This window comes from Primulina huaijiensis, chromosome 2 (assembly GCF_012295235.1).
Source record: "Primulina huaijiensis isolate GDHJ02 chromosome 2, ASM1229523v2, whole genome shotgun sequence".
In the NCBI taxonomy this organism is placed as follows: domain Eukaryota; kingdom Viridiplantae; phylum Streptophyta; class Magnoliopsida; order Lamiales; family Gesneriaceae; genus Primulina; species Primulina huaijiensis.
Window position 1 is genome coordinate 20,802,795 of NC_133307.1, and position 24,839 is coordinate 20,827,633.

Consider the following 24,839-nt stretch of genomic DNA (forward strand, 5'->3'; position numbering starts at 1 on the left):
TAACAAAAAGATTCTTAAAAGGTTAAAAAATAATTAATCAATACAAAAACACCACAATGTTTTTTTAAACTCTAGATTGCATGTATTCAGATTACGTCTTTTAAATTTCGTAGACCTTACAAATTCTATTCACCCAATCTTCAATTTGTTATTTGTAACAAACATAACACTTTAGTCGTTAGCTAAAAATAACTTCGTGAGAAAATGCACAAATTCTTGGCAACATTTTGTAGTTTCCACAAAGTTGTTTCAATGACTAGAACACATTCACCGAGTTCAAATAATAATCTTCATAAATACAGAATATGGGATGCAAATAAGATATACTCACACAAGTGATTTTCTTAGATAAAATGCATAACTCAGAATAATCAAAGCTAATACTGACCCACAGCTAAAAATCTTAACGCAAACTGTCCATGCACACTATCTCAGATTCCCGTTTTGACAAATGGATGAATGAGAAGCTCATTAATGCAAAGCACACATGGAAGATTACAGCCGCGAATTGGAAGAAGGCCCTTGTAGAACTGCAACAAAATAAGCTAGAATCACGACAGAATCAGTATGGCCCATGGTGTGTGCATTTTAGATAACTTTATCCAAACTGTTTGATCTTTTATTTGTTTCGTCTTCACTTGACCTACAATGCGAGTCTCTTTAAACCACTATATTTTTGCTGGTTGCCATTCTTAATTCAGTATGCTATTTAAAGCTTAGTTTTTGTTGCAGATACGAAGAAGGGTCAAACAAGTCCCACTGGCGTTTTACAAATCAACTCCAACATCTTTGTTCTTGGAATCTGACTTTCTTGGTTGGATGTTTAAATTTGAATCTATTCTGATAAATGATAATGGCCAAGCAATTGGCGTATTTTCTTTCTGCAAAACGGCCGCGAACAAATTGATTATACGGCTATGTTTATTGGACAGTGGCAAAGAGAAACTTTGAACTGCCATTTTTCTACCACAGCCTTTGCAGCTACCACTGCGTCTTGTGGCACGAAGAGATTCATAGCAGACCATTTTACCATTTTTAACAGTTCCTTTGAATAGATTATATTAAACTGGATAGTGAGATTCATTCTTATTTAACAAGAACCAACTCTGTAACAGTTTTGTCATGTTTCATTAATTTGAGCACATTGATGATCGTCATGCTTTTTGGCTTCTCTGCCTACTTATTAATACCTGTAAACCAGGTCAAACTTCCACTCCAACCTTGTTGCCTTTTTATTTTTATATTTGTTAATTAATGAGACACACACATCAGATGACCTACCATCTCTAGTACTTGCATTGCTTTGAAGGGTGTATAAATTTGATTCCTGGCTCTGCCAAACAGAATTTCATATCATATAACTACAATTTTTAATAAAACGAAAGGAGATTGGATCAGATGCCTGAAGTGAAGGGTAAAGTGTGTGTTACTGGTGCAGCTGGCTTTCTAGCCTCATGGTTGATCAAGCGCCTCCTTTTATCTGATTATCATGTCATTGGAACAGTCAGAGATCCAGGTAGAATCAGCTGCAAAATTGAAAGACTAACTTTGCTCCTGTGGTATTTTTTTTAAATATATTGGCAGTATTTACTCTGTTTCTTACAATTCTTAATCAGGAGATGAGAAGAAAGTGGGGCATCTGTGGAAGCTGGATGGAGCAAAAGAAAGGCTTTGCCTGGTGAGAGGAGACCTGATGATAGAAGGCAGCTTTGATGAAGCAATCATGGGCTGTGTTGGAGTGTTTCATACTGCTTCACCTGTTTTAGAGCACCCTACTCCTGATCCAGAGGCATGCTTTATATACTACCTATTTTAATACCCTATATATTCTCCACGAGACATACGTTGATTTTGGTTCGTGGCAGGCGGAAATATTGAAACCTGCAATTGATGGCACTCTCAATGTGTTACGCTCGTGCAAAAGAAATCCATCTTTGAGGCGTGTGGTTCTAACCTCATCTTCATCGACAGTGAGGACAAGAGAAGATTTTGACCCAGATGTGCCATTGGATGAGTCATCTTGGAGCTCTGTGGATCTGTGTGAAAAACACAAGGTATTCCAATAAGTCGCAGCCTGGAATATCTTTTATATATGCTTTGTAAGTATATCAAACATGGGACCTTTTTTTCTTGGGTTTGTTCCTACTAGGTTTGGTATGCAATATCAAAAACTCTGGCGGAGAAAGCTGCCTGGGAATTCTGTGAGAACAATAAAATCAATCTGGTGACAGTTCTGCCTTCGTTTGTGATTGGACCCTGTTTACCCCCTGTTCTCTGTTCTACTTCAGCTGATGTACTTGGTTTGCTCAGAGGTAGTCATGTATGACGTAATAATACATGATTAAGATTATGATGAGTAGAACAAAACTGACTTCCAACTTCCGAGCAACTGACTTCTAGTTTTTTGCTCCTATCCAATAACAACACACACCAGGGGAATCAGAGAAGTTTCAGTGGTATGGAAGAATGGGATATGTTCACATAGACGACGTTGCGTCGAGCCATATTATTGTTTTTGAGAACGAGAACGCGAAAGGGCGGTATCTTTGCAGCTCAACTGTTCTGGACAACAATGAATTGGCATCAATTCTATCAGCTCGCTATCCTGCACTACCCATTTCCAAAAGGTGAGAATCCTCAGTCACCAACTAATATAATTGAGAACCATGTTGAATCTGATGTTGCAACTTTCTTCGTTCAGGTTCGAGAAACTGGACAGACCATACTATGATTTCAATGTGTCGAAACTGAAGGGTTTAGGAATGAAGTTCAGATCAATTCAAGAGATGTTTGATGATTGTGTTGAATCATTAATCCAGCAAGGCCATCTAACCTCTGTCTCGACTCATTCATCATAATCTATACAGCAAACCCAAAAAATCATAATGAAACATAAATGAATATTGTGGTTATCATAATAATATATATCTTTTACTTACTTTTTTTTGTCCAACTTCATTACGTAATTCTTACAAAGATATCTCAAACACCACCGTGAGAGTTATATATTTGAAAGGCGAAATGGTAATTAAAAAAGTGTCTAGTTCCACTTCTTACTCTTTCAAAGGGTAATTCAGCTTTTTCTCCCACGAAACTCTCTCAACTTCTATTTTTCATTTTCTAATTGTTTTAAATCTTTTTTCTTTGTACTAATTTTGAAAATATTGGAGCATTGGCTTAAAATTCAATTAGTTAATTCCGATTTTTTTTTAAAAAAAATTGCAATTTTAGTCCCATAGGTTGACTTATTTCAAGTCTTAATTATATAACTTTTCAAAGTTTTGTTTTTATACAATAACTTAATTTTTTTTGTTTCCATATTATTTTATGTCTGAAACTACTAAGTAGATGTTTGACCGAACTTATAAGCTCTGAAATAAAAACTTATAAATTGTAATACATTGTTTAAAAAAAAATCAAGATAGTTCGCGTGTTTTAAAAAAGATCATATTTTAATATTTCACTTCTCCAAAATATTATCATATATTTTCTTATTTTTTCATCAACAGTTAGTTAATTTTCCATTATATCACTTCGCTTTTGTTTATATCAATTTTTACAATTTTGAAATAAAAAAATATTATAATATAAAAAATATTAACATATTTAATTTGTTTAAAATAAATTTATCCAAACATTTGAATAACTTGTTTTTAAATAAAATATTACAGTTTATAAACAACTAAAACGACTTAAAATATGTAAGAGATTATAAAGTTTTTTAAATAAGTTTAACCAAATACCTTTTAAACAATCAAATATGATTTTTGATATTGATTCTTTATTACGTGATGGACGATAATTAAACTCATATTACTCTAATTAAAATTAATATGACAAGAAAAAAAAACTTTCAATACTTCAAAATTTGAAAAAAAAAATTGTCGTTTTAATATATTTTTTTATTAATATTTTAATGTATGTAATTATACACACACATCGTCGTTTGGTTTGTGGAGGTGAATCGATTTTAATGTATGTAATTATACACACACGTAACTTTCAATATATCTTTGGTTTGTGGAGGTGAATCGATTTCGTCGTCATCAGCCGACGGAACTCGGTTAGATTGGACTTTGATGGTGATGGGGCTTGGGAAAGAAAAGAAGGCGGGCTCATCGTCGAACGCGCTGCCCACAGAGAACACGCCTTTGTTGTTTTCTTCCGGCCACAAGCCCCATGCTTTGTCTTCTCAGCTCAAAACCTTCGCAAATGTCTTTATATCCATCGTTGGGGCAGGCGTTCTCGGCCTCCCTTATGCCTTCATGCGCACGGGTTGGGTCACTAGTCTCCTCACGATTCTCGTTGTCGGCGCACTCACCTACCATGGAATGATGCTCCTAATCAGAACCCGTCACAAGCTTCGGGATTCCCCCTACGCGGTTGCTTCTTTTGGCGATCTGGGTTTCGCTGTTTCTGGTTCTGTTGGCAGATTTGCCGTTGATTCCATGATCGTTCTCTCCCAAGCTGGCTTTTGTGTTGGCTATCTCATTTTCATTGCCAACACTCTCGTCAATCTTTTCAATTCCTCCTCCTCCTTATTGGTTGGGCACAAAATCTGGGGAGCAAGCACCAAAACCGTTTACATTTGGACTTGTTTTCCCTTTTAATTGGGTTTGAATTCGATTTCCTCGCTGACCCTTTTGGCGCCCCTCAGCATCTTCGCGGATATTTTGGACTTAGCGGCTATGGGGATTGTGATTGTTGAGGATTTCCTAATATTCATCAAGCAAATGCCGGTGGTGGAGGCGTTTGGAACTCTTTCCACCTTCTTTTATGGATTGGGAGTGGCTGTGTATTCGTTTGAGGGGATTGGAACGGCATTGCCTTTGGAGTCGGAGATGAAGGACAAGTCTAAGTTTGGTAAGATTTTGGGATTGGCCATGCTCTTCATTGCTGCCATGTATGGGGCATTTGGAACGATGGGTTACTTTGCATTTGGTGAGAACACTAAGGATATAATCACGGCCAACATAGGAAAAGGATTGTTGAGCACTTTGGTTCAGCTAGGCCTCTGCATAAATTTGTTCTTTACATACCCGTTGATGATGAACCCAGTTTATGAAGTGTTTGAGAGGAGGTTCTGGGCCGGGAATTACTGCTTGTGGATGAGATGGATGCTTGTGCTGGTTGTAAGTTTAGTTGCTCTATATGTTCCAAATTTCGCTGATTTTTTGTCGTTGGTGGGCAGCAGCACCTGCTGTGCCCTTGGGTTCGTTTTACCCGCGCTGTTCCATTATCTAGCATTCAAAGAAGACATGAGCTGGAAACAAGCTAGTGCTGATTGGGGCTTAATTATCTTGGGTGCTTTTCTCGGTGTTTTGGGGACTTGGTATTCTCTCCTGGAGATTTTCTCTATCAAGGTGTGAATAGATTGATTGCGATTAGTTCAGAAAATAACCATACCTACATGTTTTTATTTTTTGGTGAAACGTAATTCTCACTTTTCCTCTGCGCAATAGTTTATCAAAGCCTTTGTCACGTGATGTATCTTCTGGGGACCATTCTTTCGTAAAAAATGAATGTAAAGGTAGATAAACAAATGGCTTGATGCTATTTTACCAATCCTGAAAGATGTGGTGAAAACTTGTTTCTTTTGATAAGCCAGGCATTTGATTTCTCATCTAAAGATGTTTTTCGGTTTTTTCTTTATTTTTATCGAGATTAACGGCTAAGTAATCAGATAATTTCCTTATCAGGTTTGAAAGACACCATATCCATCAGACTGGCTGTGAGTTCAGCAAATCCAAGCTACAACTTTGGTACACTGAATTCTTACTATTTCATTTTATCATCTAGTCTGTTATTTAGCAATAAAATAGCCCTGATTTGAAGATGTTTCTGACTGACACAGAAAAATGGTGATTTACTTTACACTTTTGAAAAGGATGGCACTTGTGAGACAATAGCCTATGCTTTTGATGATTTAGCCGGTAAGCAGGGCCAACACTAGAATATCCATAATATAGTTCCGAATTTGGGTATTGGTTGGTTGATATCATTTGAATACAACCGCGCACACACAGCACTTCACTTTATTATAGCAACATATATTTTTTATTGACATTATGATGTATTATGTAATTCCTTTTATGCTAGACTAGAAATATAATGAATGGGCCCTTCATATATACTTTTACAGCCGCTAGATTTATTTATTTTTAAGTATTTACGTCTCGAAAAAATTAGATTGTGCGAGTCGATGAATTTTTGTGGATTACTACATGCATATGTGTATCTATACTATTATTGCTAAAATAAAAGGGTTAGAATAGTAATCAGAAGCCTATTTTTATTTTTAAAACTGCCTTTTTACCCATATAAATCTAATATATATTTATTTTTGTAAAAGTTTATTATTTTATAACTGTAAAAAAATATTACTTAAATTTTTTAAATATAGTAACTATATTGAAATTTCAAATATATATATGTATATAAATGTAAATCGATTTGTGCGTCGATACTCGATCGTTTNAGATAGCAATGGCTGACGTTAGAGGAATAAGCGCAGCGTGCGACGACAGATGCGGCTGTCCTTCGCCGTGCCCCGGCGACATAAGTTGTAGGTACGTATGAATGAACAACCCACAGATCATTCAAGAAAGAACTTGTAAGCTGATGGATTGTTCTGATTAACTGGTTGGATGCAGGTGCTCGGGCGGAGATCCCAACGCAATGGAACACAAGCAGTGCTCGTGTGGGGAGCACTGCGGCTGCAATCCCTGCACCTGCTCGAAGAGCAGCGACACGGCCTCCGGCGGGACGGGGAAGGCCTTCTGCAGCTGTGGTGCAGGGTGTGCCTGTCCCACGTGCACAGCTACTGCTTAGCTAGCTAGTAATATTATCTTAATATCAAGACAAGTGAGTGGTAATGTAATATATGAACATTGTTCAATTATTATTATGTAATAATTGATGTATAACAGTATATACGTTGTTAAATCGTCGTTACCTTTTGTCATAGATTTTACTCTTCTACGAAAAAGAATATATATCTCTTACAGTAACAGTTTTGCTTTGGTGAACGAAAACATAAAATACGACTCATTGTGGTTTTGAACGCAATTTTTGGGTGATATTTTAGAGCCATGGAAGTTGAACAATAATTCTTTCTCTACAAAAAAATTCAATACAAAATTTTTTGGAAAGATATTATCAGATATTCGTTTCACGATTCTCCCAAATTGCTAGATCATTGGAACAGATGATCAGAACAAATGTCAAGTTCGAGGGAACAACATAGTGTGAAGAGAGTTTCAAGGAACTATATCAGAGTTTGACGACAACACCAATGTCGGCTTTTCCATCAGGATCTGGAGGATTCATTATCTACACTAACGCCTCTTCGCACGTTGCAAGGGATCAGGTGTGTCTTGAGAATGGGCATATGATCGTCTATGCCTCCAAACAGTTGAAAGTGAAGACAGTTGAAAGTTCACGAGGAGAATTACGCGATCTTGACTACACTTGAGAATGGGCATATGATCGCCTATGCCTTCGGAAAAAAATTTCAAGCTCTTAAGGAACAACAAAGTGTGAAGATATTTTCAAGGAACTACGTTAGAGTTGTTTTGTCATCAGGATATGGAGGATTCATTGTCTACATTGACACCTCTTTGCAAGGGCTCGAGTATGTCTTGAGAATGGGCATATGGACCATCTGCCGCTAGTGGAATCCGCGTACCACAACAATTGATGAAAACATTTGAGAGTTGTACGAAATATGTTGTGAAACGTTTACTCATTTTAAAAGTTGTGGAATTTTTTTTTTATAAAGCTCTCATTTGAAAGTAAATATTTAAATAAATCGCATGCATGCAATCCTACATAAAAACATCTTTCAAGAATTTTCATAAGCAATTACCAGTAACAATATAACGGAGTAAAGACGAGTAAAATCCTAACATCAACCAATAAAATAAAACAATGTATAAAATCCTCTTATCCTCTCCAAAAAAACATAAAATCGTAAATGTGCGGAAAATCATACGGTCCTCGGGTCGTGTCGCTCACCAGGTCTGCTGACTCAGAGTCCAGCACTTCCAGTCTCCTCGACATCAAACTCACTTGCATCACACACGCCTAGTGAGTCTACAGACTCAACACACCTGTACCGTTAATAGCAAATACATATACATAGCACACAGCAGTGAAAAATACCATACTCAACATACATTTCATGAACTTTAAAAACGTAACATAAACGTGTCATGTAAAATCATGACCTGTCAAAACAGCTCATCGTTAATCATCATTCATCATTCATCGTTTATCATTTCCTTTGGTGAATTCAGTTCATTGGAGGTGACTATCATACATCATCATTTACGATGGATCCATCATACATAGAACCGCGGTACCCGGCGGCTGTCGGACATCAGTGACAGGATCACCCATACACTGTGCTTAGGCCTCATCATCAACATTTATATATACGTCTTAAACATTTACATATATTTCGATAGCCACAACTAATTCTCGTCATTCAAAACATTATCATTTACATCACTTATAAAAATCATGCACAAATGTAATTTTTCTTAAATTCAAGCATAAGACGTATATTTTTATAAAATCTTAAAANCGTAAAATCATGACGTGTCAAAACAGTTCATCGTTAATCATCATTCATCNTCATGACCTGTCAAAACAGCTCATCGTTAATCATCATTCATCATTCATCGTTTATCATTTCCTTTGGTGAATTCAGTTCATTGGAGGTGACTATCATACATCATCATTTACGATGGATCCATCATACATAGAACCGCGGTACCCGGCGGCTGTCGGACATCAGTGACAGGATCACCCATACACTGTGCTTAGGCCTCATCATCAACATTTATATATACGTCTTAAACATTTACATATATTTCGATAGCCACAACTAATTCTCGTCATTCAAAACATTATCATTTACATCACTTATAAAAATCATGCACAAATGTAATTTTTCTTAAATTCAAGCATAAGACGTATATTTTTATAAAATCTTAAAATTGTGATCATGATGCATAAACATTTAAAACATGTAAAATTTGTGCTCAGGGCGCTGCCAGGACCAAAATCTCACCCTAGGTGCAAAATGATCATTTTGCCCCTAGAAACCCAAAAATTATCGTTTCACCCCTGGACCTCTAAAATTGGCCCGAAGCTTACCAAACTCCTTAAAATATTATGCTTCAAACTATTTCCTTTGGATTTTTAAATGGTAGTTGGTTGTTTTGTTTTAAAAATGATGTAAAATTATTTTAAAGTATTTACATATATGTATATTTGGAGTTATGGAGATTAAGGAGAAAAAAAAAATTTCTAGCACGTTTTAAGAAAACGAGTAGCAGACGTTTCACTTTTCGAAAAATTTCTTTTGTAATTGTGAAAGCTTTACCGCTAGAAGGATTAATTTCTTGAGTATCATGGTCAATTTTACGTACTTTGAGTAAATGTTTTACAAAAGTCCTGGTACCACCGGAACCACCGTCCGTTTTGTACGAATATTTGGATTTTCAGATTTTACATACTGTAAAAGAGTTGTTTGTACCTTGTTGTTCGATATCGAAGTGAATTCGAAACTTTGATTTGCTTTGCTCGGACTGTCGTCATGCTCATTGCTTGCTGGGGTGGAAGATGACGTCCCTACATATCTGTTGGGAAGTTCCATTGCTTCTTCTTCCTCGTGGTCAGGTTCGACTTTATCAAAGTTGGTGATGTAGCTAAAATGTTCATCAAAGTCGAAAATGTATTCACCTCCACCACCACCACGGTTTGAAGATGACATCATTGAAATTCGAATTATCTATATGAGTAAATTGCGAAATACTAAGTAAATAATAATAAAGAGAATACTGAATTTAGATAAAATAAACAAATTTATTGAATATGTGTTGAGAAATAATAGCAAATAGAGAAATATAGAGTCGAGAGAATATTAATGTGTGAAAATGTCAAAAATGATCTTGTATTTATAGTTGATTTGTGGGGTAAAAAAATATATGTTTCCAATTTGGCCCACAAAGTTGGGAGCTAAATTGCAATTAAATATGTGTATTCATTAGCCATTGGAAACGGCTACTGAATACACAATAAATAGCCTTTGGAGTCCGGGTCAGCAGCCGTTGGCCTTTAATTTTTTTTATTAAAACATTATTTTTTTTAAAATATTTATGTTCCTGATCGGAACCGGTTCAACCGGTTCAATCCATTACGAAGTGGATTAGAGATGGTTTCGGGTCCGATTCACCCATATTGGACCAGATTCCGAGCTTAACGGATCTATTCCGGTCTGTACCGGTCTGTTAAGCATGCCTACATCACAACACACCTTGCATACTTGGGAGGACAATTTAGTTGCACGACATTGTAGCTACCCTGTGCATTGTGCTAGAGCAATATTCCTGTTGTTATCGGACTATTATTGGCTCATGTTATCATGTTGTTATTTAGCCATGTTCATGTATTGCATATTTCATTTTATTAAATGTTTATGCATGATTTATGATTATTGTTATTGTTGTTTACTTGTTTCATATCAGAATCCTAACATAAATATTTTATACTAGGGGGACTATTGTGGCCGCTGTTGGCCATCATGATAAGTCACCCGAGTAATTTTGCAGCACCATCCAGTGGTTCTGTCCATGGAGCTCATGAGTGAGATATGATTACTCGGTTGTCAGATGTTAGAGTCTCCTAGTTAGTTTATATATTATGCGAGTCCTTGTAAGATTTGTGTCATATTTTATTTACCGGGGAGATCATGACATATGTATCTCTATGATTATTTGGAGCTCTTGTTGTGAGTTTTGATTTAGTTTATATTGTTGTAAGCCTTGCCGACTCTATTTGAATTGCTGCTTGTGAATTGTTGATTTTGTGCCAAGTCGACACATATGTGTGACTGTTTATGAATACATAAGTATCGTCTTTGAGTCATTTACTTTTTACAGTTATTTTAAATTTTTTGTATGCCTTATTTATCGGGAGATTATATTGAAATTTTTACAGACCTTGAGGTCCATTTTTATTAATTATTTTCTATTAATCTTATGTTGTAATTTTAAATTATCGATATTATTTGATAATTAACTGTAACCGTAAAAACTGAGGCTCACAACTTGTATATACTTCGTTATTTCCAATTAAAGAAACGAAATAAAGTAAATAAAATTTTATTCTATTTTCCATCTGAATCTTCAAATCCATCTACTTTTGGTATACGTGATTTGTAAGTGCTTACAGAAATCACGAGGAAAAAAGGAAAAAAAAATAAAATGCATAAAGATGATTCATTTTTTTTAAAATCATTCTTATTAATTTTATAGTAACTAAAAACATTTAAATTATATTGTTTACATTGGGTTTTTTTTAAAAAAAAATTAAAAGAATAGAAATAGAATTTTTTATTACATTCAAAATATTGCTTTTGACTTTGGATGCTTTAAGGTTTGATATAATCTCATTTATATATTATTTGAAATCACATGTTGGTGACAACGATCTTCCTTCTTGCAAACATGTAATATGGGTTTTTGTATGGAATTTGAGTTATTGTACAAATGTACAGTATAAAAAATTTGGATCATATAATTATCACAAACTATAATTTTTAATAACATAATATGAATTTGATCCTCCAAATAATATCAAATTAAACAAGACCATATGTAGAATTTTATGAATTGTAAATCGGTATAATTATTGTGTGGAGTTTGATGAGGCGCAAATATATTGTCATTGATAGAATATGGTTTTTAAGATACTATAAAATATAAAATAATTGAATTTCACTTTCACTACTAGTTATTGTATTTTTTAATAAAACGATAAATATATAGTGGATTAGTAATTAGTTAATATGTTACCCTCAATAATATAATATACTAGTGATCCGTGTGCGTATATTTTTTTTTATCATTATCGATGGACTAAAGTGAAATTTGACAAATTATGGAGGGACTAAATTGATATTTGAATTGTTGAAATAAAAAAATAAAAATGAAAGTGTGTGTTGAATTTTTTTTTAAAAAAAAAAACAAAAGTGTAATATTAGTATCATATAAGCGTAAAGTTGGAAGAAAAAGTTGGTGTCCTTCCTAGGTAGTTATTAAGCATGACAAAAATTTATGTGAGACGGTTTCACGGGTCATATTTGTGAGACAGATCTCATATTTGGGTCATCCATGAAAAAATATTACTTTTAATGCTAAGAGTATTACTTTTTATTGTGAATATAGATAAAGTTGACCCGTCTCACATGAGAGCCACTCTTCGATGCAAAAACTTGTGTGAGACGGTCTCACGGGTCGTATTTTGTGAGACGGATCTCTTATATCATAACATAATAATACAATTTTAAGAGTATTATTTTTTATTCTGAATATCGGTAAAGTTGACGTACCCGTCTTACAGATAAAGATTTTGAGAGCGTCTTATAAGAGACTTATTTACAAGAGACTTATTCATAAGACAATGATATTACTCTAAAGTCGGTGTTTGTTATTCTCTTCTTCGAGTTCTTACTTGCGTGTTCTTTAAGTTATCTCCCGATCTGGTCAATGTACCTCTATATAGGGGTTTATCATCGTCACCCAACTTTTTAGAAAAAAATAATAATAATTGGAGGAGAACAAGTCCGCCGTGATAATTTCTACGTTCACATCCTTTGATTTGGACTTTCATATCCCTCCATGTTTCGATCCATTAATTTCCTGTCTTCCCATTTGTTAGGAGCTAAGACGAAGACCAACTCCAAGAAAAACTTGATCTGAAACAATCTTCCCAGACCCTCCATTTTCTTCTCGAATCGAAGAAATTTGATCAGTGGATGAATATATTTGTCCCGTTCAATAAACAGGTCTCAAGATTAATAATAAATCGTATCGGCGTGGTGTACACATGGGAATTTGCTTGAGTCGTAGTGGCAGTAGATCGGCTACGGTTAACAGCGACGTTAACCAGAGTCAGAGCCAGCCCTCCGCCACCAGCAGCCAATGGAGTTCAGGTTATCAGATACCGATTGATCCGATATATATATGTTTGAGTGTGTATGTAATGTATTGTGTGTTGAAAACTTGAAATTGATGGTTTTTTATGTGATGCAGTGGCGACTACAACGATTTCTACGTCGAGCAAGAGCGCTAATGTTTCTGGGAATAGCAGCATATTCTCCGGAAGCGATCATGAGATAAGCTCCCCTGCTTCCGCCGCCGGCCAGATGTTACCACACCCCAACTTAAGGGTCTTCTCTTTTTCAGAGCTCAAGACCGCCACCAGAAATTTCAGAAGTGATACACTGCTGGGAGAAGGTGGATTCGGCAGAGTGTACAAGGGATGGCTCCAAGGAACAAATGGGGCAAGAACAGCTATTGCTGTAAAGAAGTTGAATTCGGGAAGCAGCCAAGGATATCAAGAATGGCAGGTCTCTTCCAATCCCAGTTTAACCAGTTTTTTTTTTCAGTTGTATGGGATTTTTCTGATCAATATTAGTTCTTGATCAGTCAGAGATAAATTTCCTGGGAAGACTTTCTCATCCCAATCTGGTGATGCTGTTGGGCTACTGTTGGGAGGGCGTAGAACTACTACTGGTCTATGAATTCATGGCAAAAGGGAGCTTAGAGAACCATCTGTTCGGAAGTAAGTGTGTCAATGGTTGAATTGGAGGACCGCTAATTTGTATCCGATTTTTTTATTATTCAAGTTCTTGGGTTTAGGGGGTTCTGCTGTTCAGCCACTTCCGTGGGACGTTAGGCTTAAGATATTGATCGGAGCAGCTCGTGGTCTTGCATTCTTGCATGCTTCGGATAGAAAAGTTATCTACAGAGACTTCAAGGCGTCCAACATATTGCTTCATGAGGTAAGATAATGTTTGACACTATACCTCTGCCTCTCTTATTTTGGAACTTCAATCTTTTTGTTTGTATTTTCTCTTATAATACGGTTTCCTCGAAAAAAAAAATACACAACAAAAAGTTAAAAAAATTTGTTTTATCGTTCAGAAAGTTTCTTCATATGTCGTGTGAATTAAAATATTCATAGAGTGGTTAGATCTATTTATCTTTGCGTATTTAACACTGGACACCAAACCAGTTCGAAAAATAGCAGAATTGGTTTTTCTTGTAAATCCATACTGATCTTTCTTTTGATCGTCTAATCAAGTCCGTGATTGAAAACTAGATTCATTGTTTAGATCGCACTAGAGGTCTTAAATAATTTTGCGTCCGAACTAGATTGCCAAAATTTCAAAACACTAACGACGACAAGACGGCGGCGCAGTGGAAGAAGAGTCATGGCCGTGACTTGCTCTTCTCAAGAAGTGGCCGAAAAGTTATATGTGTGAAGGAGAGAAAAGACAAAATTTTCTTTGAAAAAACTATCTTATTTCAAATAACCCTTAATGAAATATTTATAGATTTTGATTTCTGATCACATCAGAAATCCGACTCTTATTAGGATTCATAATCTTATTCCCATAAGGATTCTTTTATTTTCATTAATTAAAAATTCTCATTTAGTATATTTCATGCAAAGTCAGCTATTAATAAATAATGCATTATATATGTGTGTGTATAAAGACATATACGTAAAATTAAATAATTATTATTTAATTTTTTTATTAATTGTAAATTAATTAATCGATTGATTAATCAATTTTAGAATGCTCTAGAATATTTCATGATAATCAAGTACATATAGTAGTCATCACTACTAATGTTTTTTATTTGATTAGTAGATTCTAAATTTATTATATAAATTATTGTGAACTCATTGTAACTCTGATCGACGATCAGACAGACACGATGTACCAGGGGCAAATTTTGTTCATAGAATGAAAATTGAAAATTTCACTGATCCATTTCTGGCAACTGCCAGTTTTGTGAATTCCTGCACTAAAACCTGTCAGTTCCATTCTCCTCGATTAATTAGCTGTTAGGCTAACTTTCACAACTTTCATCATATTAAATTACTTTATAAACTCTTTTATAAGCAATTTGTTTAATCTTCATTATACTACAGTCGCTAAATTCAACTCTTTGAATTTAACTTTCTCAACGAGAGCACATAATTCGATAGTTGTATGACCATCAATGGTTCATGGATATAGCTACATGTGGGTTCGCAACTTCATATGATTCAGAATAACATTTATTATTGTCCGGGCTTACCCTAATTAACCGCATTCTTTCCACCAACCCCTTGATCAAGAATGTCAGAACTCAAGTCTGATTGCACCTATCGAATCATCGTAAGATCGTCTAGTAGCATCGCCCACGATCCCCTAGGTATCATTGATTGTGCCTGCAAGAATCTTAAGTTACGATTAGCGTATAGTACGGCCTCTTCAACTCATATAGCCCTATCGAATCTACAATCATTGGTCTATCGAGAGTTTCAAATGAATTCGATAATGATGTGATATATCTTTGAGTAATAATAGTGAGATGATATGTGCAACTGAGAAAATATGTTTCCCAAATGTACATGTCTTACTCTGGCCAGATTCCTTGTATTATTAACTCATCATATCACATAGATATCTTCACTCGTAGCCAAATAGTAAATCCCCGACTACAATATATTGGCTCCTACGTATTTCGAATCTACACCCAACCTCGCCACCAGATGACCCTCAATGGAGTCAGTAAACATATCAAAGTGCATGCTAGTACATAGATCTTCTACGGTGTCCTGAGTCAAAAGATTAATGATGTACAACCATAACCGCAGACTGTTCTACTCAATAAGTGATAACCACTTGGATAGTTTGAGGAAGGGTTGTTCAGTACATCATTAAATGATTACTCATCTGTATGAATGGACATATACATGCCCTTACCATTGAAACATAGCGTTTAGATCACATATGCTAGTATCAAGCTCAAGCGACTTTTATCCTTATTTTAGGTGGCTGATTCGACTAGAGACCTGTTTTGAATATATGATACACTTTCTAATGAGTTTCACGATTTTACGTTGAGAGGTAGATCTCATGATACCTTTTGCATATTCAAGTACTTTATCTATGCAGTTTGCATATGTATACATATAGAGTAAATGTCATAGTTTGGTAAAACCGTAAAATATTATTAAAATAAAGATTGTTTTTAATAAGAGTCAATAAAGTCTAAGCCACAAGTTGGCTTGTTGGACACATACTCTAACAATCTCCCACTTGCCCTACAACCAACTACCTATAGATTTCAGAACCACTGCTTCACAATGGTCTTGGTAAGGGCTTCGTCAGTGGATCAACAACGTTATTTTCAGAGCCGACTCTCTCTATTGATATGTATCATCTTCCCACAGTCTCTTGGATTATGTGGAACTTCCTCAGTATAGGTTTGGATCGCTGATGAAATCTCTGTTCCTTTGCTAGCACAACGGCACTAGTGTTGTCGCAGTAGACCAGGACTGGATCAACTTTTTGAGAAATAACACACAACTCTTGAACGAAATTCATCATCCAAACAACCTCATTTGATGCAGCTGATGCATCTATGTATTCGGCTTCAGTGTTTGAATCCGCTGTGGTGTCTTGCTTGGAACTCTTCCAAGAAACAACACCAACATTGATCTTGAATACAAATTCAGATGTTGATTTCAAATCATCCACATCTGTTTGGAAACTAGAATCGGTATAGTTTTACAGTTTTAATTCTCCATTCTCGTTAACCAAGAACAAATTATTAGTCCTTCTTAAAATACTTAAGAATGTCCTTCACTGCTTTCCAATGCATTGGACCAGGATTCGTCTTATATCTGCTTGCAACATTAAGTGAAAATGCAATATCAGGTCAAGCATATATCAAATCATACATTATAATGCTATAACAGACGCACATGGGATGCGGTTCATGGTTTCTATCTAATCGTCAGTCTTAGGGCACGTAAACTTAGATAAAGTCACACCATGACATATTGGGCGATATCCACTCTTGGACTCTTCTATGGAGAATCTCCTTAGTAAGGTATCGATATAAACGAATTGGGTGAGCCCTATTGTAGCACCCTTACCCGAACCACTACTAAACAGACTAATAATCATGAAACATTAAAACTTAATAACAACAATAAAACAGCGAAAACCAAATAACTTAATCATCTTACAATCCAAATGAAAATAGAACAATAATCTCTGTCTTAAACATTAATACAACCATATCGAAAACATAATATTGCACGAGAATATGATAAACCAAATAAAACCTCCACTGGATCACCACCGAAAACCCAACTGCTCTAGCCACTGCCCTGGCCATCCGAACCGTCCGAACTAAGACCTGTCCCATGGAATGAGGTGCCCAAGATGAAAAAACAAGGACGTAAGAGACAATCTCCCAATATGAGAATGTACGAGTATACCAACTGATATGATGCATGCAAAATGCAATATGCTCGGATATCAATGATCAAGTCAAGAATCTCATGCTCAGTCTAGAGGCGCCTGAATGTGTAGTTTCTGATCTGTCCTAGGCATGTTTTGGCTCCAACACTTATCATCAAGACGTGGACCTACAATGTCCAGGTCATCATAGCCCACGGGTCCCGTCGGACACTGTAGCTCTCGATGTCCCAACATCCACAATACATAATAGGGATGAACGACGCCACCAAACGAGGTATATATCAAAAGATATCATGCTCAGCATGATATGTCATGCATAATAAACCAAAACAGTATAACATGTGTCATGCAACAAATAAAATATGCATCATATAAGTGTGTATACTACACTTGGATATCTCAGTCAGTTCATCACGTACCTCACTAAAACAATCTGACAGAAAGCTCTAAACTTAAACAATACCAATATAATGAAATCACTATCAAGCCATCTCCTGAATTATCAAACATGCTCCAAAGTTCTTTCTAATGATCCTTAAATCACTATTTAAGACTTTAGGATTATACCTGCGTCTGTCGTCAGCCCGCTGATGATGTCTTGATCCCAGTTCATCGACTCCTCCTTTAGTCAACACTAGCTCTGATACTTTCCGACACCAAAGTGCCTTAGAACTTGCTAGAAAATCTAAGGTAAATGGCTAGAACTCTCTCCGAAGAAAGCGGTGTAAGAAACAAAAGAAATCATCTTCCATTTATAGGTTGCATCCGACTAGTTCAGAAAATCCAAATCAATCTTATCTATCACGTGTCATAGTCTCATTCATCTAGTTGGATTTCTCGGGATAATGTAATCAGAAGTAGATTGAGTTGTCCATTTTAAATTCGGTGGATCTCAATAATGTTTAATTAGCAACCCCTTAATCATCTCTTAGTTAGTACTTCATTCAAAATAAGAATTCGGGTCATTACACTTATCATTTTTTTTTAAAAAATCTATACTCATAGATCTATGTTCCTAATACATATGATGCTTCTCTCATATCCTTCATGGAGAATTTACTAGCTAACCATACTTTAGTTGACTGCAATATTCTTACATCATTCTCAGTTAGTAATATGTCAACAACATAAATTATGAGGAATATCATTGCACTCGTACTAACCTTATTGTATACACATGGTTCCTCAAGCTTCTTAACAAGATCAAACACTTTGATAATGTTGTCAAATCTGAAGTTCCAGCTCCTTGATTTCTGTTTGAGTCCATATATGTAGGGGTGTTCATCGGTCGGTTCGGTTCGATTTTCGGTTTTTATTTCGGTTTTTTTGGTTTTCGATTTTAGAAATATATAATCCGATATCCGAACCATTCTCCTTCGGTTCGGTTCGATTTTCTACCAAAACGGTTCGGTTATTTCGGTCGGTTAATTCGGTTTTTGTGTAATTATTTAAATTAATAATATAAATATATTGTAAAATATAATATGTTACCTTTCTACATGTTTTCTTAGTAAAATATTTAAATATAAGGTCTAAATTAATTAAACAAACAACAATCAATAAAAAATTGTTCAAAATGGTTCTTCATTCACTAAATATTATATCAAAATATATAATATAAAAATTTTTATTAATTTAATGAAATTTCGGTTTGTTCAGTTTTGCCATATATAATCCGAAATCGAACCAAATAAACTTCGGTTTTAACATTTATATCCGAATTACAAAATTTGGCTTTCGGTTCGGTTTGGTGTTTGGTTTTTTCGGTTTGGATTTTCGATTTTTTCGATTTTATCCGAAGTTTGAACACCCATACATATATGAATCTCTGAAGTTTGCATACATTATGCTCACTTTCTACTGATGTGAATCATTCAGGTTGAGACATGTAAATTTCTTTCTTAATTTCACTATTAAGGAACATTGTCTTCACGTTAATCTTTCATATTTTATAGTCATACCATACTGCTATGGCTAGCAATATCCTAATGGACTTAAACATTGCGTCTGGAAAAAAAGGTTTCCGCATAGTCAATACCTTGTCTTTGACTATATCCTTTTCCTATCAATCTTGCTTTGAAGGTCATTACCTTCCCATCCACCCCAAGTTTCCTTTTATAAATTCATTTGCTTCCTATGAGAACAATTCCCTCGGGTATATCTACTAAGGATCATACTTGGTTCGAATACATGAAATCCATCTCAGACTGTATGGATTCAAGCCATTTAGATTAATTGACATCAGATAATGCTTATTTGAAGTTGCTTGGATCACATCAATGATGAGCTCATCTTAGTCTTCTTCAAGGAGCAGGCGGCTCATCCTCTTAGGTGGCCTTGAGAATCTTTCAGATCTCCTAGTAGCTCGTGTTCTTCAACTGGCTGTTGGGGGTGTAGATTCAACTATTTCAGAAGTGGGTGGTTCTCGAATCTCCTGGAGTTCAATCATTTCGCCTTTTGTATCAAATAGAAACTCTTTCTCTAAGAAGGTGTCATTCCTTGAAACAAATACATTTATTTCATTGGGATCATATAAATGTTATCCAATGGAATTCTTTAGATATCCTATAAAGTAGCACAAATTGGTTCTACTATCTAATTTTTCTCCCACTGCTTACTTCACATAAGCAGTACATACACATATTCTTAAGAAATAATATTTGGGAGGTTTTCTCATCCATATCTCTTAAGAAGTTTTATCCACTACTTTTGTATGGACTTGGTTCAACAATATTGTCCCAGTCTCAAGTACAAATCCCAAAAAAGATGGCCACAATTCAGTGAATCTCATCATAGATCGAACAATGTCCAACAATGTTTGGTTACAAAGTTATAACACACAATTCAACTGGAGTGCGACAGGTGAGGTTCACAATGAAAGAATCTCACTCTCATTAAGGTTGTCTTAAAATTCAATACTTAAGTATTCTCCACCTTGATCAGATCGAAGTGTTCTAATACTCTTTCCTAATTGTTTCTCTACTCCAGCTCTGGATTATTTGAGCTTTTCAAAAACTTCATACTTGTATTTCATTAAATACACATACTCATATCTCGAGATGTCATCAGTAGAGGTAACGAGGTAGGATTGATCATAACTTGTGCTAACATTTAGCAGGCTACACACATCTGTATTAATCAAAACCAATAGATCATGTGGCTTTGGTCATCTTTCCTGTCAGATAGGACTCGCATGTTTCAAGAGAGTTAATATCTGACATGTCAAACATGTCCCGTCCTACTAGCTTGTGCATCTTTATTTGGGAAATATGTCATAATCTAGTGTGTCACAAGTGTTTTTGATTTAGACTATATTATTTTCTTTCTTTTTTTATTGATATCGTGTTTACTTAAAAATATTGCAAGCACCTTTAGTAAATAAATTAGAAAATCTATTTTTATCAAGCATAGAAATGAAAACAATGTTTTAACTGAGTAATGAACGTATAAAACATATATTAAAAGTAACTTAAAAATTATTGTTTAACACTAAGTAAATGTCTCGTACAACCCTCGCAGCAACTCTTGCTCTATTGTTCATCCTCAGGAAGGTCTCACCATTCCTTAACGTTCTACTTCTTGTCATCACCTGTAAATCATTGCATAGATGAGATCCACATCCGGTATCCAATACCCAAGAAGTTGAATTAATTGAGACGTTTACTTCAATATAAAACATGCCTTTGCCAGAACTTTTATGTTCTAGATATTCCTTACAATTGCGCTTCCATTATTCATGCTTCTTGCAGTGGAAGAAATATCTTCTAACTTATTGGACTTTGTGTGCCATTTAGAAGTGTTTGGACCTTGCTTTTTACTTGATTTCTTTTTCTTGGAAGGAGACGAACATTTCTTTCATTTTTTTTTTGGGCCTTTTTTCGTCCAAGATGAGAAGCACACTGGGAAAACATGTTTTTCCTTCTTGATGATTGTTTCATAACCAGAAAGCACATCGACCAACTCTTTGAGGCTGTCTTCCAACTTGTTCATATTGAAGTTCACAACAAACTCATCAAACAACGGCGGTAATTACAGTAGCAGAATGTCCGTAAACAATTCGTTTAGAATAACAAGATCCAGGCCCACTGGCTTCTTGATGAGTCCAATCATCCCACGCCATGCTCAATGATCGATGACCCTTCTCGCAAGCATGATTTCATAAGCTCATTGACTGTAGCATGTCTTAATGGACATACAACTCTTGCAAGTGACCATAAATGTCAACAGTATTTACAGCTTCCTCAAACCGTCTCTGTTGTTTGTTTGACATAGAACCCAAAATATAGCCCTTAGCCTGCATATCATGGTCTCACCATTTCTAAACCCTCGCCAATTCCTCAGCAGGGGTATTGGTAGCAGTCGTTTTCTGATGTGCTTTTGTGAGCACATATGTTATTTTAAGAATTTAAAACAATTTTTAAATTCCTCAGCTAATCTAGGTAATTTAGTCCGGTTAGCTTGTTTTGATCGAGTATAACATATAGAGGATTTCACGACGACATCGTAAATATATTGAAATTGAAACAAAATAAACGTTCTAACTATTTTGAAAAAAAAATTGTAAGAAAAAATATGGACTTTTGTTTTTATGAATTTTCTCTCACTATTTTGACATTTTCACCACCATATCATGAAAACGGAAAATATAATTTTTTTAGTAATTACATAAGACCCCAATTGCTAAATTATGATCCCGAATAATATCGATCAATCACAATTTTCAAAAGTTAGAGCTCAATTACAACCCCTTGCAATCCTCACGTTTGATAAGGGCCCAATAATATGATCATATTTCTCTTCACGTGTGAATCCCAACCCATCAATGTTGAACCTTAGTGGATGGTCGCCTTGAGATCTCTAAATAATATGAGCCGAAGTCTTGAGAATTCCACGTTTTAAACAATAGAAATATACGATTGCGAAACCTTAGCTCTTATATCATCGTTAGAGTATCGTTTTCTTGCACCCACGGTGTAAAGAAAGTTTTAAAAATTTGTTTTGATTTTCAAAACGTTTCTTGGGCGTCATAAGATCTAAAATATTCACAGGCAGTTTCATGCTCATCATTTAATTAACTTTTAGGCTAACTTCGACAACTTTCATCATACGGTATTACCTTATAAATTTTTTTATAAGCAATTTATTTGATCTCCATAAAACTACAGTCATCAAATTCAACTCCTTGAATTTGATTATATCAACGGGAACCCAAAATTTGATATTTGTGTGATCTTCAATGGTTCAATGACACAGCTTTCCATGGATTTACAACTTCATATGATTCATAATAACATTTATTCTTATTCGTGCTTTCCTTAATTAGCATAATTCTTTTCATCAACCTCTTGATCCAGAATGTCAAAAATCAGGTTTGATTGCACCTATCGGATCATGGCAATAACGTCTAGTAGCATCATACCTGATCCCTTAGATATCACTGATAGTGCATGCAAGAACCTTAAATTATGGTTAGCGTACAGTACGATCCCTTCAACTCATATATTCCGATCGAATCTGCAACGATACATATAACGAGAGTTGCAAATGAATTCGATAATGATGTGATATATATATTTGAGTAATAATAATGGCATGGTATGTGCAACTGAGGAAACAACTTTTCAAAATTCACATGTCTTACTCTGGCAAGAGATTCCTTGCATTATTAACTCATCAGATCATTAGAGATATCTTCACCTTTAGGGAAACGGTTAATCCCCGACTACAATGTATTGACTCTTACATATTTCGAAATTACACATAGCCTCGCCACCTGATGATCTTCAATGGAGTCGGTAAACAGATCAAAGTTCATGCAAGTACGTAGAGCTTCTACGTTGTCCTGAGTCAAATGAATAATGGTGTACAACCATAATCGCAGACTATTTTACTCGATAAATGATAACCACTTGGATAGTTCGAGTGAGAAATGTTCAGTGCATCATCAAATGATCAATCATTTATATGAATGAACATATTCACACCCTTACCAATGAAACATGTGTTTATATTACAGATGTTAATATCAAGTTCAAGCAATTTTTATTCTTATTTGAGGCGGCTGATTCGACTACGAATCTATTTAGAATATACGGTACACTTCCTAATGAGTTTCATGATCTTACATAGAAAGACAGAACTCATGTCAACTTTTGCATATTCAATGACTTTATCTATACTACTTGCATGTGTACACAAATAAAATAAATGTCATAATTGCACAAAATCGTAAAATATTATTAAGATGAAGATTGCTTTTATTCGATAAAGCACAAGCCACAAATTGACTCACTTGACAACTCTAATATTTTCATCTTGTATATATTTATGATTTGTTCGTTGATACATTTTGTATTTTATATTTATAAGTGGACAATCAATCCAATTACATGGTTAGTTTTCTTGAAAGAAATGAAATATTCCTAATGATTAAAAAATTATCATCATCTGATCTTTGCGACGTTGGTTTGATTTTTCGTCTACGTTCAGTCATACCACGCCAAGTTGTCGGATTTCGGTCTCGCCAAAATGGGTCCGACGGAAAGTAAATCCCATGTAACTACGCAGGTAATGGGAACCAACGGTTACGCTGCCCCTGAATATGTCGCCACAGGTGAGTTAATTTCTTCCACACTAGCGCTGGGAAAGCAAATAACATAGCAAAGATGTGTTTTAACGGAGTTTTTATTTCTTGTCTATCAGGGCACTTGTACGTCAAGAGCGATGTATACGGTTTCGGTGTCGTCTTAGTGGAGATGCTGACAGGGTTACGGGCGCTCGACACAAGTCGTCCAAACGGGCAACAAAATCTGGTTGATTGGATCAAGCCGCATCTAACTGACAGGAGGAAGTTGAAGAACGTGATGGACTCTCGGATGGAAGGAAAATATCCCTCAAGATCAGCATTACAAATGGCTCAGCTTTCACTAGATTGTCTCGAGAATGAACCAAAGAACAGACCATCAATGCAAGAGATTGTGGAGACCTTGGAAAGAATCGATGGCGCTCCCGAGACATTACCTAGAGATCAGCTCAGGGTAAAATCGACTCATCAGCCAATCAATCGACGTGGTGGCGGCCAGCAGCCTCTTCAGCACCGTTACCCGCTTCATCCGAGGCAAGATGAAAATCCAACGTATCCGCTGCCACAACGTATGTAGAGTGGCAAATTAAAAGAACCAAGTCTTCCTTTTCAGCTGCAATGAAGAGCTGTTGTGACATAGTACTCCATAGTTTTATGCTGTAAGATATGATGAAGTATTGAGAATCGCAAATCATGGGAACTGTCATTTTCTTTCTACGATGAATTTGTATTCATTGTAAAGGTACTTTCTACCTATGTGCTTATATATTGAACGGATTTTTAATCCCTCTCGATGAGTAAAGCAGGATTCAAGTATTGGAAAATTGATCCTTTCGACGAGATCCTGTTTCACATTAATTTCGTGGGATGGTGCAAAAATTAAATATTGGACTCTCCACATGGCTTGGACCA

At 35.5% G+C, this 24,839-nt stretch overlaps 2 protein-coding genes and 1 pseudogene across 2 annotated transcripts; all 3 read left to right on the forward strand.

Annotated features, from left to right (window-relative positions):
- Positions 1-1,211: 1,211 nt before the first annotated feature.
- LOC140959726 (tetraketide alpha-pyrone reductase 1-like) lies at positions 1,212-2,908 on the forward strand. Its single transcript, XM_073417717.1, has 6 exons — positions 1,212-1,516; positions 1,617-1,789; positions 1,866-2,054; positions 2,150-2,312; positions 2,435-2,627; positions 2,702-2,908. The coding sequence occupies exons 1-6, from the start codon at positions 1,399-1,401 to the stop codon at positions 2,856-2,858; spliced, it is 993 nt and encodes a 330-aa protein (XP_073273818.1). The 5' UTR covers positions 1,212-1,398; the 3' UTR covers positions 2,859-2,908.
- A 1,084-nt stretch (positions 2,909-3,992) lies between these two features.
- LOC140968765 (amino acid transporter AVT3B-like) lies at positions 3,993-5,620 on the forward strand (annotated as a pseudogene).
- A 6,992-nt stretch (positions 5,621-12,612) lies between these two features.
- LOC140968782 (probable serine/threonine-protein kinase PIX13) lies at positions 12,613-24,711 on the forward strand. The gene is made up of 6 exons (XM_073429892.1): positions 12,613-13,003; positions 13,104-13,420; positions 13,500-13,635; positions 13,713-13,855; positions 23,834-23,957; positions 24,047-24,711. Exons 1-6 carry the CDS (start codon positions 12,898-12,900, stop codon positions 24,502-24,504), a joined length of 1,284 nt encoding a protein of 427 aa, XP_073285993.1. The 5' UTR covers positions 12,613-12,897; the 3' UTR covers positions 24,505-24,711.
- Positions 24,712-24,839: the final 128 nt, after the last annotated feature.

Coding starts and splice junctions, on each gene's coding strand:
- LOC140959726 (XM_073417717.1), top strand. CDS start 1,399: ATGCCTGAAGTGAAGGGTAAAGTGTGTGTTACTGGTGCAGCTGGCTTT. Junction 1,790..1,865: donor ACCCTACTCCTGATCCAGAG/GCATGCTTTATA, acceptor GGTTCGTGGCAG/GCGGAAATATTGAAACCTGC. Junction 2,628..2,701: donor GCACTACCCATTTCCAAAAG/GTGAGAATCCTC, acceptor TTCTTCGTTCAG/GTTCGAGAAACTGGACAGAC.
- LOC140968782 (XM_073429892.1), top strand. CDS start 12,898: ATGGGAATTTGCTTGAGTCGTAGTGGCAGTAGATCGGCTACGGTTAAC. Junction 13,856..23,833: donor CCAACATATTGCTTCATGAG/GTAAGATAATGT, acceptor GTCTACGTTCAG/TCATACCACGCCAAGTTGTC. Junction 23,958..24,046: donor CCCTGAATATGTCGCCACAG/GTGAGTTAATTT, acceptor CTTGTCTATCAG/GGCACTTGTACGTCAAGAGC.